Here is a 16,321-nt window from a genome sequence, read left to right as displayed (position 1 = left end):
TCCTTGAGTTGCAGTGCTGGCTCCCAGCTCTTTCTCGTGCCCCTGCCTCTCCCTAAGGCCATTGCTTGGCAACCTATTGGTCCTGGGCCCATCTCAGTTTACAGGGCTGGCTGTCCTGTCTCCCTGCAACGCCTCCCTTACCCTTAATCCCAAATGTGATTGGGATCAGAGTGTCTCTGACACTCCTGTTATCTCCTCCCTGGATTCCTGCTCCTCAAGGTCAGTACCTCCCAGACTCCTCCTCCTCTGGTGTTGGCCCAGCTCCCGCCCTGGGCCGAGGTAAGCCTCTTCCTTCCAGATGGCTGCCTAGCTCCCTACCTTCTCTGGACATTATGGTCACCCCCTTGGGAAAGGTATTTCCTCCCCCACTGCACCCCAGTTACTACTCAGGTGCTCACAACAGCTGCAAACAACCTCAGCTGGATCCTTACTAGCTTTGATGAACTCAGTAGGTAATAAGAATATGCATGTCCTGAATGGAGGTGTAAACAGATGCTCCAGCTTCTTTCCACCCCCATTTGAGCTGAATTCCTGTGTGTATATGTGTGGTCCAGTTTCCGTGCTGGGGGAGGCCCTCAGGCACATGTCCTTGTTAATTTTTCAGAGGCTCTCCATTGTCTAATGGAGGAAGGACACTGGCTTAAATGAGATGATTTCCAGCTCTGAATCAGCTGTGTCAGACCCTGGGCGGAAAGAACTCCAGAGTTAAGGTGAGACTTTGGTCCTCTCCCTAAGAAGCAGTCAGCAAATGTCACCAACTCCCTCCACCAGGACAAGCCATGATGGAAATGCACAGCAGGGGCTGGGGGCCTTGTCATGTTGGTGACCTAAGGAAACACAGACAGAGCACTGGCCTGGGACTGGGCCCCTGTGTGCTTGTGTTAGCTCTGCCACTGAGTGGATGGGGGATCAGGCACCACTCATGTTACCCCTGGGTGTTTCTGTTTCCTCGTCTAAAATTTAAGTGGATCTAAAGTTCCTTTTTACTACTTTTACTCTGGTGTTCCAATATTCTAACATTCGTCTGTGCTTTGATCATTTGCATAGTACCAAAGTGCTTGCCAGGGGGGAAGTTGGACCGAGCCTCCAGTGGAGAGTCACTAAACATGACTTCTCTGAAAGGCCATTCGTGGGAAGAAGGGTAAAGCACAAAACATCCCAAAGGTAAATTCGTGTTTATTCCCCATTTTCTCCTTCTTCTCCCCGCCCCCGCCTCCTCCGCCTCCTTGCTCCTCCCCAGGAACGTGCAGAAGCTCAAAGCCACCCCAGATATGCCCATCTGGAAAGGTGATTATGGCTCCTTCCCCTCTACATGTCCTCCCAGGGATTAGCAGCAGAGACTCCTCCAGGAGATAGCAATCATAGCCTTCCCCTCACCCCCTCCCAACAACTTTTCTCCCTCCTTCTACACTTGAAAGGTAGGTTCACATACAGTCTCACCCACCCTCTGCTAGTGCCTCAGTTCTATATGTAGACAAAATAGAAAATATCCATAAAATCTGAGGTGGGAGACAGGTGCCAGAGGGCAGAGTGCCCAGTAAGAACATCCAAGGATACAGGGATTGAGGAGCAGAAAGGGAGACAGGGTAGGGGAAGAAAAAGAGAGAGAGAGAGAGAAATGGAGGGAAGAAGAGGCAGTAGAAACTCAACCTCCTTGATTTTGCAGGGTGCACATTGGCAGGACACTGAGAATTGAGGTGGAAGAGTCTGAATGGTTTACTCATGAAAATTTCATGCCAAGTTCCTGCTCCAGGGCAAGAGCAATCTGCTCTGTACTGACTCTGGACACCTCACACCTCCAGAGTTATGTAAGTGGCACCACTCTGAACCCAGAGGATAATCAGATCAGAAGAGCCCCAGTCTGTCCCTCCCCCATGGCACAGTGCCTGGCACAGATAGAGGCACATATAAGTCCAAGCTCTTGAGTATTCATCTGCAGGAAAGATGCTCCAGACTCCAGGAGCCATGGCCTGTGCCCTTCTCTTCAGGCTTCTCCTACTTATGGCCCTGGCAGCCCCCTCCCAAGGCAATGGCCCTGGCCCCACATCTCGCCTGCGTTATTCCAGGTTTCTGGATCCTTCCAATGTCATTTTCCTGCGCTGGGACTTTGACCTTGAGGCTGAGATCATCACTTTTGAGCTCCAGGTCCGGACAGCTGGCTGGGTAGGCTTGGGTGTCACAAATCGCTATACCAACGTGGGAAGTGATCTGGTTGTTGGAGGAGTCTTGCCTGATGGCAACATCTATTTTTCGGTAAGTCTGAGGGTGACTCCCTTCTGAGCATGAGGGTCTCTTGCTTGGTTGAGAATGGCTCTGAGTTCAGGAAGGATCCACATTTTCCAAACATATCAAGGCACAGGTACAGAATATCATCTGACTGCTGATCTCTTCCTATAGAAATGATCCACTGGAGAGTTGCAATCTATGTCTTCCAGACTGCATGTCCCTAAGGTGCTAAGAGAATGGAGCTGTTGGACTGAGAGAACGAGTCCTGCACCACATACTTGCTAATAGCTCACTAGATGCAAGTCACTAGGGGACAGTCAAAGCTTTTTGGGACACAGTCCTCATCCTCAATTTCCTTTAAATTCAACCAGATGGACCACAACACAAAATAGTCTAACAACAACAGCAGCAATTACAATAATAATAGCTTGAGATTGTCATACACTTTTGATTAACCAGGCATTGTTCCAAATTCTTTCCATATTAAACTTCACAGCATCTTTATGAAGTAGATGATTACCCCATTTTACAGATGAAGAAGCAGCTCACTTGTCTCCAAATCTCACCCATTCTGAACTGCATTTATATAGAGAAGGGTCGATGTGAAGAGCCACATGAGAGAATGAATAGCATAGACAGTTCAGAGAATAAGTGAACATTCACAGGTTAGGGATACAGGGATATTAGGATTTATGGAGATTAGATTTGAAATGAGAGAAGTCAAGCAAGGTCAGGAGGTGAAACTCCATCAGACACTGTCCATCCCTTTTCCCCATGAATTCACCCTTGATGCAATGGTCTGTCCTAGGAGCAAACTACATCATAAACACCTGGATTCTGCTAATTTTGTACCTTGGGGGAGCTAAAGGGACCTCAACTGCTTCAAAGTTGTGACCACTTGGGGCTCATGGTTATAACTTCTTGACCTTTCCTGGACCCCAGGATCAGCACCTGGTAGATGAAGACACCCTGGCGGAAGATGGGAGCCAGGATGCTGAGCTACAGGGGCTAACGGAAGATGCTGTCTATACCACCATGCGCTTCTCCAGGCCTTTCCGCTCTTGCGACCCTCATGACCAAGACATTACGGTAAAATAGGGAAGGAAGAAGGGCATTAAAACACAAGCAGCTTCTCCTTCTGGAGAGGTGTAGTCACTCCCAATCTGGAATGTCACTGCTTCTCAGGCAACCAGCCACAGTTCCGAAGGCTTTTCCCTCTCTGAGCCATCATAGTACTGCCCTAATCGTGCCCCTCTTGAAATCCACAAGTCCTCTACAGGGTAATTCCCACTGATGGGACAACCTTGCCAGATTTCACTGAACCTTTGTTGAGTGTCATTTACCCCTTGTGGACACAGGCATAGAGAGGAAATGTGAGGGAATGTGGCTTGCTGAACATTTCCAGCAAGTTAGCCTCCGAGGCAGAACTACAACTCGACTAGTTCTGACCTCCAATCTGAAGCTCTTTCCATTCCACTGCGTAGACGTGAGCAGGTAGTTTATGTTGGTCCTTGGGTATGGGTGTGTGCCAAGTGCTGTTCATAGGCAGCAGCACCCAATGCCCGTGACACCCCCAGAGTGACACTATGAGGGTGCTGGCCACCTACGGCCTGGATGACACTCTGAAGCTGGATCGGGAGCGTACTTTTGTCAAGTCCATCTTCCTGCTACAAATATTCCACCCTGATGATCTTGATGTCCCTGAAGACACCATCATCCATGACTTGGAGATCACTGATGTAAGATCCCTCTGCCCCACCCAGCCACCTCCAGCCCGCTTCCCGCCTTCTCACTCAGTCCAGACCCTCCTCTTGTACCCAATATTCAGTAGGTTCCTTGAATTGAGGTTACTCTGACTTCCCTCAGTCCTATGAGAACTGCCAAACCTGCCCTAAAGTGAACACCCTTCCCTGGCCTGTCCCTTCACCTGCTTTTCTGGGAGTCTCAGTCCTTCCCCAGCTCAGCTGCCGTGTGTCCCTCTCCAGTTCCTCATTCCAGAGGATGACACCACCTATGCCTGCACCTTCCTCCCTCTCCCCATCGTTAGCAAGAAACATCATATCTACAAGGTACAGTGAACCAGACAGTGGGACATTGTCAAAGCAGTTGAACAGAGCAGTGGGCACAGTTGACTCTGAAGGGATGGGCTCATAAAATTGCTGAGAGGAAGCAGGAGGGAAGCAGCTGGGAGAAAACAAGAGAACCAGGCCACGCTTGGCGGAGGTGGTAGTCTCATGATCTTCTGAGCCCAGAACTATAGCTCCTAGCACTGTTTTATTCAAGCCCCACAATGTAGCAGAGATTTTGATGAAGGTCATTAACAAGTGTTTGCAAAGAATAAAGTATAAGCCCCACCCTGGCCTCAGAATTGTTCTCTCTTAGCCCAGGAGGGGGTGCAGGCTGGGGAACATGGCCAAGGGCTGTCAGGTCATGAAGTCTGAGTGGAGGGAACTCAAACTGGTCACCTGATTTCACATTTGAGTGATTTCAATTTTGATCAAATAAACAAAAGTATGATCTTATAATTAGTGGCAAATGTGTGGGAACCATTTTTTTCTTTAGAGAGAGAATCCAACAAGGCAAAATTACCTGCTCAGATACAATGAACTGGTAAGATTATTAAGGGGAACTCAGAAGTCCTGGGATATTCCCAGCTAGATTTAGTATGCTGTGCTCTCAGGGAAGGGGTTTAAGAGGTTGGGGCCTGACAAAGGAGTCAGATAGGGTGGGGGAAAATGATAGGTTGGGGAAGAAAAACAGACAGGAAATGGAAAAGAAAGAGAAAGAGAGATGAGTGGGGAATGGGTGTAGTTTTATTTGAGGAAAAGGAATGGAAGGAATAGGACCTGACATAGAAGATCTTGATGGTTCTCCACCCTCTCTCCCCACCCAGTTTGAGCCCAAGTTGGTCCACCACAATGAGACGATGGTGCATCACATCCTGGTGTACGCCTGTGGCAATGCCAGCACGCTCCCCACGGGCATCAGCGACTGCTATGGGGCTGACCCTGCCTTCTCCCTCTGCTCCCAGGTCATCATGGGCTGGGCTGTCGGGGGCACAGTGAGTCCTGGGATGAGAGAAATAGATGGCTAGGGGGGTGCATGTTGTCAGGCAACTTGGATCATGGACTGATGGAAGACAGAAAGACAGGGAAGGTCTGGGCTGAGGACAAGAAAACAAGGGCAGGCCCTGGGTCCCTGCACCTCAGTCCCAGCCCTTCTTGCTGCCAAAGCTCCCTCCATCCAACAGAGTTACCAGTTTCCAGATGATGTCGGCATCTCTCTTGGGACACCTTTGGACCCCCAATGGATCCGACTGGAGATACATTACAGCAATTTTCACAACCTTCCTGGTGAGCATCTTGAGCATTTTTGGAAGAACAAGTGGCAAGGCTGGCTGATTACTTGGGTGCTAGGAAGGTGTTGCGAGATGCATGCTGCCTCCTTTTGCTCACTTTGCTGGGCCTCTTTCTCCCCACATTGTGACCTGCTCTCCTGCCTCCTGTGATTGTTTCTTCCTGCACCAGGTGTGTACGATTCCTCGGGGATTCGAATGTACTATACTGCCACGCTGCGCAAATACGACATGGGAGTCCTCCAGCTGGGCTTCTTCACCTTCCCCATCCACTTCATACCCCCCGGTGCTGAGTCTTTCATGTCCTATGGGCTGTGTAAGACAGAGAAGTTTGAAGAGGTGATGCTGGGAGGCACATCCTCCCTAAGTTCCTTGTTCCCCATCACAGATCTGGTCTGATCCACCAGCACACACAGCCTGAGACCCAGACTTGGAGAATGATTACAGCCTGGTGCTCAGAAAAATTACTCACCTGGATAATGCAAGGGAGGGAATGAGTCAAGGCTTTGACGACAAGGGGAGAGGGGCAGGGAGAAGGGCCAGTAAGAACCAAAGGGGTTCGAGTCAGTCATAAAAAGAAGGTGTCAGATATTAAGGGAGGAAAATCAAGGAGCAGGGCAAGATGAGATTTCTTAACAAACCAGTTGCATCTCCTCCCTGTCACAGATGAACGGGGCCCCCGTGCCTGACATACAGGTGTTTGGCTACCTGCTCCACACCCACTTGGCTGGCCGGGCTCTGCAGGCTGTGCAATATAGGTAAGGGCAGATGTGGATTTGCAGCTTTCCCTTCTGCATGTGGGAATAAATTTTAGGAATAGTTATTTATTCTGCACCATAAGGTTATGCTTGGTTGGGAGTAAGGAGGAGCTAGAACTATCCCCATCATAGAGATGACTAGAACAAGACTGTGGAAGGAGGAGTTTTTTTTGTTTTGTGAGCAATCTGTGCCCACAGAATGACCCCACACACTGCTTCTTTGTTTATAGCTCCTCCCTACTTCATCCTCTTCTTATTCTTGTCTCCTCCCCTTCTCTCTCTCTAGAAATGGAACACAATTCCGAACAATCTGTAAAGATGACTCCTATGACTTCAATCTACAGGAGACTCGAGATTTACCTCATCTAGTGGAGATTAAGCCGGTGGGAGCCTGGGGGAGGCATGGCTGAGGTTGGGGGAAAGGCAGGAGCAGCGGTCATTGCTATTGGCCAAGAGACTTCTCAGACTGTACCAGTCCCTCTGTGTCTTACTTTCAGCTTTCGTGTCTCATTCTGAATAGGGAGATGAGTTGTTGGTTGAGTGTCACTACCAGACGCTGGACCGCGACTCCTTGACTTTTGTAAGTACCTATCTCTCCACCACAGTCAATAACCTTCGAACAGAGCCCCATCCCTGGCCTTGTCTCTGATTATTCTAGCTGGAGCCATTTCCTTGGTATTACCCCTCACATGGGGCTTTTCATGCTCTCATACCTCCATGATTGTAAGATGGATACAAGTGTTCCCACTTTCTCTGTCAGTGACCCACTAAGACCATGGAAAGATAATGTATTGCAATGACTAAGAGCATGGACTCTGGGCCTCATTGCCTGGGGTGAATGTCAACAACCTTAGACAAGTTATTCAACCCCTTTGTGTCTCAGTTTCCTAATTCATAAAAGAATCAATAATACTATCTATCTCATAAGATTGTTGTGAGAGTTGATTAACACATGTAAAATATCTAGATCATTACCTGACTTGTAGTAAATACTCAATTAGCATTAGCTATTGTTACTATGGTCACAAGGAACCCCACTCATTTTGTGTGTCAGGAATGGTTCAGCACTTGTAGGATTCAAAAAGGGTTGCACTCTATTGAGGAAGAAAATATAGCCACATGAATGATTATAATACAAAGTAGAAAGTGATATATACTACAAGAGAAGAATGGGGATACCAGTCTTGGAGAATTCACCAGGGAATATTATAAAGTCCTACTACAGTGACCTGAACATGCGACATATTTGAGTCAGTCTTGCCTTAGACATGTAGAGATAGGGAATTCCAGAGACATTCTAAAGGGAGTGGCTTTTTCAGGAAACTCAGTATCTTCTTTCTTCTCAAACCAGGGCAGTGGCAGTGGAAATGTAGAGGACAGGGCAGATATATGTGCTATTTCTTTGCAACTAATATCAATAATTATCCACCAATTAGAAATAGAGGAGGAGAAAGGAAGAACTGTGGTAAGGATTAGTAAGTAATCACCAGTGAGCTAACTATAGGTTAAGGGAAAAGAAAGGTAGCATCTTTGGTAGAAAAACCACCTAAACTATTTTCTGTCTGCCTTGTTCCCCTCTATCTTCATGTCTTTGTATCTTTGTCTCTCCATCCCTATTGCTCTCTTCTTCTCCAGGGGGGTCCCAGCACCGTTAATGAGATGTGTCTCGTCTTCCTCTTCTACTATCCCCGAAACAACATCTCCAGTTGCATGGGGTACCCTGACATCATCTACGTGGCCCATGAAATGGGAGAGGAGGCATCAGAGTGAGTCATCCTGGAAGATAAGACTCTCACATGTAACCTCTAAAAGTTAGATCACTTACGTACAAATTCTTTGTCTGCCTTTTTCTTGTGCACTACCTGATTCAGTTAAAGACTGTTTGCTTTCAAGTAGTGACCCTTACTTATTTGGAGGTAAGTGTCCTCTCTCAGATTCTGATGAAAGCCCTGAAGCTACTTTCCAAGAAAAATGCACACCTGTGCAGACGCATTTCATTTCACATACAATTTCAGCGTATTTACAGGTTCCCTGAAGTCACTCCATCAACCTTCTTGGACTTCATGGCCCGCAGGTTAAGAACCACTTCTTTAAAGAGTCAGATGATTCTTATTCACTTTTTAAAATTCTCATCTCTGAGTTCTGGTGATATTTCTCCTTCTGCCAACCTCCTATTTGTCTCATTGACTTGTAAGACATTCCTATAGATTGTCCTGACATGGAAATGATGCTAACAAAAGTCAGGGTTTTTTGAACATGTTTTGTCAAAGCTTTAAGTTAACTCTAAACTATTCTCTGTTCCTCCCACCCCTGGCAGTCCCATGGAGGGCATGATGGCCATGAACAATGTTGAGTGGACCCCAGAGAACATTAAGAAGGCTGAGAAAGCCTGCAAGGAGGCCCAGCAGATGGTGATAATAAAGACCATTGATGTGAGTGTCCCAGGAGACACCACCCTGTCAGGGTTAGGGAGGCAGTGGTGCAGGATGGTGTTGGGCAAAGACAGGAAAAGAGAAGAATGATGGGAGTGAATGACAATTGCAGGAACACTAAGTCTGGAAAGGAGTGGCTGAGGAAGCAGAAAGATGGGCCAGTGGGCTGATGCTGCTCTAGGTTGTGGGAGTGACTGGAGTCTCCCAATTAGCCTGGGAGGCTACAAGGACTGGGGTACCCAAGCAACATCTGAGGAGAGGAAAGGAGGTGAAGATGCTTCCGCCTTCACCCATTGTCTTCCTTCTCCTGCAGGAGATAGTGGAAAACGCAACAGGCTGGATTTCAGAAATCATCCCTACTCCACGGGGGCCCTGCCTGGAGTCCTCGGGAGGCAAAGTGGAGCCCCAGGACAAAATCCCTGCAGGCTTCAGGGCTGCACCAATGGCCCTCTCAGGTTCTGAGACTGCTACCCCAAGGCACCTCCCCCTGGCTGCCCTATTCTTTGGGCAGGGGGCCCTGTCTTGGCTCCTTGCCACCCTGCAGGTTGGAGTCTGATGCTGTCTCCTCAGGTCACATACCCAGGCCCTTCTCTTCTCAGGCCTCCCTTATCTTCAGACACAGAAACTCCCCTCTGCTTTGGTTCCCAAAAAGTCCTCCATCATACCCCTTCCCATGACCCAGGCCACAACACTGCGGGTCTGGGCATTATGCATGTTCCATAAAGGCTCTTCTATGATGAGCTATGCAAGTCATCCTTTAAAGCTTTAGAAGCACTATTGGGATCATATATTTTCTGACAAAATATGGATTCAAGGCTGGATGTGAGGCAATGGATCATTCTCTGAGAAGTCTGATGCTCAAGCTCACTTAAGGATGCTACATCGGGAGGAAGGGGCTTGAATGCAGAGGGTGAGCCTTGCAAACCATCCTTGGCCCATGCTGTCCTTGGAGGGTGCTTCTGTTTCTCTTCTGACATTTTTGCTCAACCTTCCCGGTGAGGCAGAGGAAGGAAGCCCACATGTGTGATTTGTGATAAAGGGAGGGGCTCTGTTTATAAGGGACAAAGTTCGAGACATCAAATTAAATAGCTCAACTTGCTTCATGTTGCCATCTCTTTCCTTTGGCTCAGGAGAAGCAGCTGGGAGGTCTCTTGAATGGCCCAGTATAAGGCATCCAGAGGGCATTTGAGAACCTGACTGCCCCAAATGCAACATCTAATACAGTCCTTGCTTTCTTCACTGGTGCCTCCACTGTTGGCTGATCTTTGTTTATCTCACCGACTGTCACACTCTCAACACTCAGGTCACCACGTGTTGAGAGCATAACTCACCAGGCAGGCTTAACTGGGTTCTGAGAACAAGTCAAAGGCAAGGTAGAGAGAGAGAGTCCTTAGCCCTGGAGCCCCAAGCATGTCAAGGAGATCCACACGGACAGAGCAAGGACTACGTGCAAGTGGCCTGTGGAGTCAGGCTGCAGTTTGCAACCACAGTTGCCAGAAAATGCCAGTGCTGGTGGCTGCTCTGAGAGCTTCTGGGAGCATTTCTGTCTTCTGAGCTTGAGAAGCTCTGCACTACCCAGTCCTTTGAGGTGTAAAGTCATGATGCTGGTCTATGAATTGCCTTGCTCATTGTTCATATCCTCAGGTAGGGACGTTTACCCTGGCTATCCCAAGATATTTAGAGGGATATTAATCCCCTGGAAGCCAGGGATTTGGCCTCAGCAAACTCCTTGCCACTGCTTGAGGGGGCGATTGGTCTAACATCATAGCCCTGTTCCTGGCAGAGCAATAGCCCTCATCTGGGATTGGTGAGGTGTGTGGGAGGCAACAAGCCTATTATCTTTACTGTCATTCTCCCTGGAGAATTCTAAATGCTCCATTCTGAGATTCTACAGAATCCTCGGTGTTCATTTTCAGCTCCTGCAGTCTCAGTGCTAGATCTTTTCAGTGCTTGGGGTCACTTCCGGGCCTTATGATGTGTGAGCAGAGGGATTTGCTGTCCTTAAATCAAGGTTCATGATTGCAAAGACAACTAGGCTCATCTGAAGCCAGAGGATTGACTGTGTTCACTGTTGCGTGTCTCTGTTGTCACCAATCAAAGGAAGTGGAGGCTTCCCTTTTAGGTAATAATCTTAAAACATGGTTGATGCTATTTGGCAGCTACTTGAAGTAGACAAATTACTTTCTGTTACATGAGGAAACAAAGATAAAGACGAGATCTAGATAGACACTTAAAACAAGCAGAACAGATCAGTTCTCTCATTGACAAATTAATGAACAAGTCTGACATTTCTATTCCAATCTGTATTACTCAAAGTCCCTCCAAGCAAATTCTTTCAACCCCAATCTTTCAGGTTAAAAACAAAACATACTTTCTGGCTGGTTTCAGACACCAACCATGGGTTTGTGCTGTTGCCTTAGTCTGAGCTTAGGCTGAGCTCCAGCCTGCTAGGCAACCACCCTTAGGTTCTGCAGCCAAAATCTTCCAATGGCTCCCTTTGCCCAGCTCGTGGCCCAGAGTGGTTCCTAGGCACTGCTACTCTCTCCTTTGTCCCCCTCCAATTTCTTGTTCTCATTTAGTCTTCCTTCTTTCATTTTATTTTCTCTCCATCTCCTGACCTCAGCATTTAGTGATCATGCACATATTCACCGAGCACCATCTGCATGCTTGACATTAGGTCAGAATAGGAGCTACAAAAAGGAACAGGAAATGACACAAGCTCCCCACCTGCCCTTGTGGAGCTGTGGTCAAGCTTCCACAAGCCTCTCGGTAGCCATTTCCTCCTTGGGCTCACACTATCCACCTCTGAGCCTTTCCCAGTGCTATCCATCATTTCCTCCCAACTGCCTTGAGAGAGGAACCATATTTATATCAACTTATAGAGAAGGACATGTGTCTATTGGACAGAGAACTCAGAACAACACTGCCTGGGAAATGTTTTAGAACATTCCTGCATGGGGTAGGAGCCTTAATTAGATGACCTCAAGGTTTTTTCCAGTGTATGTGCTTTATCATGGCCTAATGAACACTGAAGAGGAAGGTGCTCAGAGTGGAAGTGGAAAGGGATGACCCCAACTTCCTCCTAGAATATTTTGTCACTTGGACCTCTCTGTCATCCCTGATCCCTTAGGAGTGTCTAAGGTCAGGTCAGCTCTGAGTGACCCTGAGACTGTAACTCCTTTTCCACTTCACCTCCTCTACCCAAGACTCCATACTAAATGTAGAGGGTAAATAAAAATCTATTCCCTTATTAGTTTATTCTGTGGTTCTGTGATGACAAGAAGAACCACAGGCTAATGTTTACAATGAATCTGGTCTCTCCTGCAGAATAAGAGTATTTTGGTACAATTCCAAATTTATAGAAAAGTTGCAGGAATTCCAACACGTCCTTTACCTAGCTTTATCCCATTTCTCTCCTAGTTTGCCCCATTTCTCTCTCTCTCTCCTCATTTCCCTTCCCTTCTCTTCTCTTTCTCTTCTTTCTCCTTCTTCTGCCCTCTTGTTCCTCTTCTTTTTTCCTTCTTCCTTCTCTCTGCCTCTCTTTGTCTGCCTCTTACTCTCTCTCGTTCATGAAGCTGATAACTTAGTTTGTTATCACTATTTGCTAGAATTCTCATCAATGTCCACATTCCTGCTACCACACAGTCAGCTGAGACTGAGCAGGAAGACTCTCCAACTCTGCCACTCCACTAACACAATGGCTCTCGACCTTGACTGCACAGTAGAATCACCTAGGTGATGGGCGTAGAGTCCAGGCAATAGCAAATTATTAAACTTTCCAGATGTCTCCAGTGTGCATGCAAGATTGAGGACCACTGAACTAGAAGTTCAGTTGCTCTTGACTAGTCCATTTCCTGTACAGGGAGGAGTCACATTCTGACTTCACACATTTAAGCCATGGCACAGGCAGTGACCAATCAGAGTGGACACCAGTGAAAAAGAGTCCTGGAAGCCTCCTCATTTCCAGGAGTTAGATTTTTAGTTGCTGGATTGTGAGGATATGTGGGGATCTCAGAGAAGGGGCACATTTTGGGGGCTCAAAGAAATGGCTATTTACCAAGTATTACTCAAAGAATACATAACAAATAAAGAAGAGTCCTTATAACGCCAAGTAGTAAATATAGAAGGAATGTGAAGTTTGAAAATCACCATTTGACATATTCATAGTGATAATTGATTCAGGCAAGAATCATCAATGGTTGACAAAACAAATAGAAAAGGAATCAAATAGCTCATACCCTCAAAGCGTCTCCTCACAATTTACCTATTAATTACTCTGAGAAAAAATAGTAACTTTACTGTGGAGAAACCTGGCAGACACCACCTCAAACAAAGTTAACATCACTAATAATGGAAAAATAGACATCATGTGGCTCCTGATATAGTGTACCAAGAAAGACACGGCATCAGTTCTGTGTTATTTCAGCCAAAAGTTTATAGCCTCAATGAAATATTAGAGGAAATATTACAGAAATCCAAAATTAGGGATATTCTACAAATAGCTGGCTTGTAATCTTAAAAATGTCACAATCATGAAAGAAAAGGAGGGACTGAGGTATAGTTCCAGAGCAGAGGAGACTAAAAAACAAACAAAAATACAAGTAAACAATTAAATGCAGCATGCAATGTGTGTTCCTGGGCCAAATTCTTTTTTGTTGCTATTGTTATTGTTTTTGTTTTGTGTTTTCTATAACGAACATTATCGGGATGATTGGTGAAATTTGACTTGTGTCTGTGCATTAGATATTAGATATTAGGTATTGCATAAACATTAATTTCCTGATTTGGCTGGTTATATTGTGGTTATACAGGAAATGTTCTTGTGTTTTAGGAAATACACACCAGAGCATACTGTGACATTGAGACATCTTGTTTACAAACTCTCAAATTATACGCGTGTGTGCGTGAGAGAGAGAGAGAGGGAAAAGGAAAAAGAGAGAGAAGGTGAATAATTTATAATTTAGGGATAATATTTTGGAAATTTGGGTGAAAAGTATGCTGGAGTTCTTTATACTATTCCTGCAACTTTTCTCCAAGCTTATTTCAAAATAAAAATGTTAATTTTAAAAAAGAAACCAGCACAAGATCCACACAAAGTCAGCATGAAAAATGAAGGAAATATATTTTTTTAAAAGGTACACATAGAGTAAGTTGGACAAAAAATTTTAGAAAAATGTTAGTTTTTTCAAGCAAGAGTTTTTGACAATTCTGAGCAGAAAACTTTCAGTCTGCAAGCTACAGTATACCCTTGGCTTAATGTCAGCTATCAGGCATAACAAGTGAATAATAACATGTATTTCTTAGAGCTGCAAATCACTAGAATTTTATAGATAATTATTTAAATAGCTACAAGAGAGCAACATTTAAATAAAAGTAAATAGGCATTTTTTAAAACTATATGTCATGAGAGGGATGTTTGAGAAAGAGAGAGATTTAATTTCAATGATTACTAGGAAAATAGCAGCCACCATCAAAAAGCTGAAAGGCATCAGAGAGATTTAAGATATAAAATTAAAGCTCATGAGTAGACCCCTGAGGAACCAAAATTGATCTCTGTACCAGGAAAAGTATTTTAAAAATTGGATACTGCCCAACAATTCAATGGGCAACCTTTTGAGGAAGTATTTAATCAGACGCTGATGAGGATTGGAAAGAGTTTAGAGGAAACTGCTTTATGAGGTGCAAATTTTAAACTACATAGTCCTCAAAGTCTGTTCCAACTTGGGTGTGTTTTTATCCAGGCATATATTGGGAAATAAAATTGTGTTGCATCCATCACACAGTCTGCCATCTATTTAAATAATTCAATAAAAGACTAAATTTTTCTCAAGCTGGAATTAGAAATATATATCTTCATAGAGGTCATGAGAATTGTTATAATCAAAGCATAAATTAAAACTTGCCAGGAAGAAAAATATAATCTCCAGGCTAATTTGAAAGTGGAATACTTTGTATTACTCTTGTAATTATCATATGATAATACTATAGCCTTGGGCGAAAGCAGTTTCCTAAAGATCTTTGAGCATCTTGTGCCCTGAGTCAGCCCCTGCCTAGGTTGAGACCAACTTTTCAGAGATTTTCCATCACCCTGTGCCATCAAAACACCTCCAGCCGTGGGACATTGCTGCTTGCTCCTCCCAGTCGAGTACCAACCCCATCTCACCTCACACGCCATTCACTATGGTGTGATTGTAAAATATGTATGGTTTATTTCAATAAATACTTCAACATGTATATATTATTTAGACAAAACCTAAGTGAATAGAAGTATAATCTTGTGCAGGTAAGTTGAAGAACAACCATCATCCTGTCCACACCTTATTGCAGAGGGTGGACAAAAGTCACCTTTGGGAGAATGTCGCAAAACTCAACATCTCACTGTTAGAGCAGGAGGTAAGCCAAAGCCTCTCCAAGCTGTAGTACGCGCTTTTATTCAGTGAGTCACCATCAAATAACAGTGCTCTCTGCAGAACATGACAAAACACTGATATGTTTAATTTCAACATACAAATCAGAGAAAATTTTACTGGCAGAAAATATGGTGTTTACCATATAAAATAACATGCATGAACACACACCCACACATACACACACTGTCCATATGAACTCTATTGGCTATTGCAAAATTTTTCTTGTCTGTTATTGGTTCATACATTTTGTTCTCAGCTAGAGCTCTCTGGAAGGCAACATATGAATAGCGGCGATTATAAAAGCTTAAGAAACATTATAGAAAGGTAACATAAAATTGAGATAATTATATCCATTAACTTTTTTGTAAAGTGAGGAAAGATGGGCATTATTTAATTTAGCAATGAAACATTTTGTTCTCACTCAAAAAAATAAAATAAACCTGCTCCCTTAGAAGCACAGTTTGAGATACTAGACACGCTGGAGACCTCTGGAGAAAGTTTTCTTTCAAACTTCAGTTTGAAAAAGAGACTCAGCGTAGCCCTTTTATAAAGCACCAGCACTAAGGAGAAACTGCTTTACTATCAGGAAGCCCAAGGAGCAGCAGAAAGAAAAAGTTTAAACAGATATAAGAACTCTCAGGGAATCATGTAATAATAATAATAATAAACCTTTTTATAACATTTAGCAGATTGAAAATGCACTTCGATGTACAATTGCAGTTCTGATGGTTACTACCCCTTATAGATGAGGAAACTGAGACAAGAAAAGGAAAGGAATGTCCACCGGAAGCAGTCGTTCCTGCACCATCTGGTAGCAAGTTGTGCTCTTAGACCTGGTCCCACGGAGTTCCCTGGACGCATTAGGGTCTGATGTAAGCACAGGACCCTGCTAAGCTCAAGACTCAGATGGAGCAAGCTGATATTTGCTTTGACCTCTTCCCTCTCCAGGTTTTCTGAACCTGGTTCCAGGAACACATCTTGTGCATAGACTCTTGAGTTTAAATTCTCAAGTTTCTTCAAATGTCTCTAGTTAAGTTTTGCAGTTGTTGTTCTTTTTTTCAAGAGTGCTTACCTTTTCAAAGTTCTGTACTTTCAATTATGGTTGGTTTATATATACAAAGGGATTGAATTTCAGTTACT

The 16,321-nt window shown here is 44.9% G+C and overlaps 1 protein-coding gene across 2 annotated transcripts; it reads left to right on the top strand.

Moving 5' to 3' along the window:
* The first annotated feature begins 1,941 nt into the window (after positions 1 to 1,941).
* Positions 1,942 to 9,874, top strand: MOXD2 (monooxygenase DBH like 2). Of its 2 annotated transcripts, XM_070266034.1 has the most exons (14): positions 1,942 to 2,253; positions 3,169 to 3,315; positions 3,804 to 3,965; positions 4,212 to 4,295; positions 4,789 to 4,836; positions 5,120 to 5,287; positions 5,477 to 5,579; positions 5,754 to 5,920; positions 6,248 to 6,339; positions 6,626 to 6,722; positions 6,860 to 6,919; positions 7,975 to 8,105; positions 8,657 to 8,771; positions 9,085 to 9,869. In XM_070266034.1, the coding sequence occupies exons 1-14, from the start codon at positions 1,945 to 1,947 to the stop codon at positions 9,325 to 9,327; spliced, it is 1,926 nt and encodes a 641-aa protein (XP_070122135.1). In that variant the 5' UTR covers positions 1,942 to 1,944; the 3' UTR covers positions 9,328 to 9,869. The 2 variants fall into 2 exon arrangements, with proteins under 2 accessions (XP_070122135.1, XP_001487886.2); XM_001487836.4 differs by lacking the exon at positions 4,789 to 4,836 and having other exon boundaries at positions 1,950 to 2,253; positions 9,085 to 9,874.
* The last annotated feature ends 6,447 nt before the right edge of the window (positions 9,875 to 16,321 follow it).

This window comes from Equus caballus, chromosome 4 (genome assembly GCF_041296265.1).
Source record: "Equus caballus isolate H_3958 breed thoroughbred chromosome 4, TB-T2T, whole genome shotgun sequence".
Taxonomy (NCBI): domain Eukaryota; kingdom Metazoa; phylum Chordata; class Mammalia; order Perissodactyla; family Equidae; genus Equus; species Equus caballus.
Note: the sequence above shows the minus strand (reverse complement) of the source record. Positions and strands in the feature narration are given on the sequence as shown.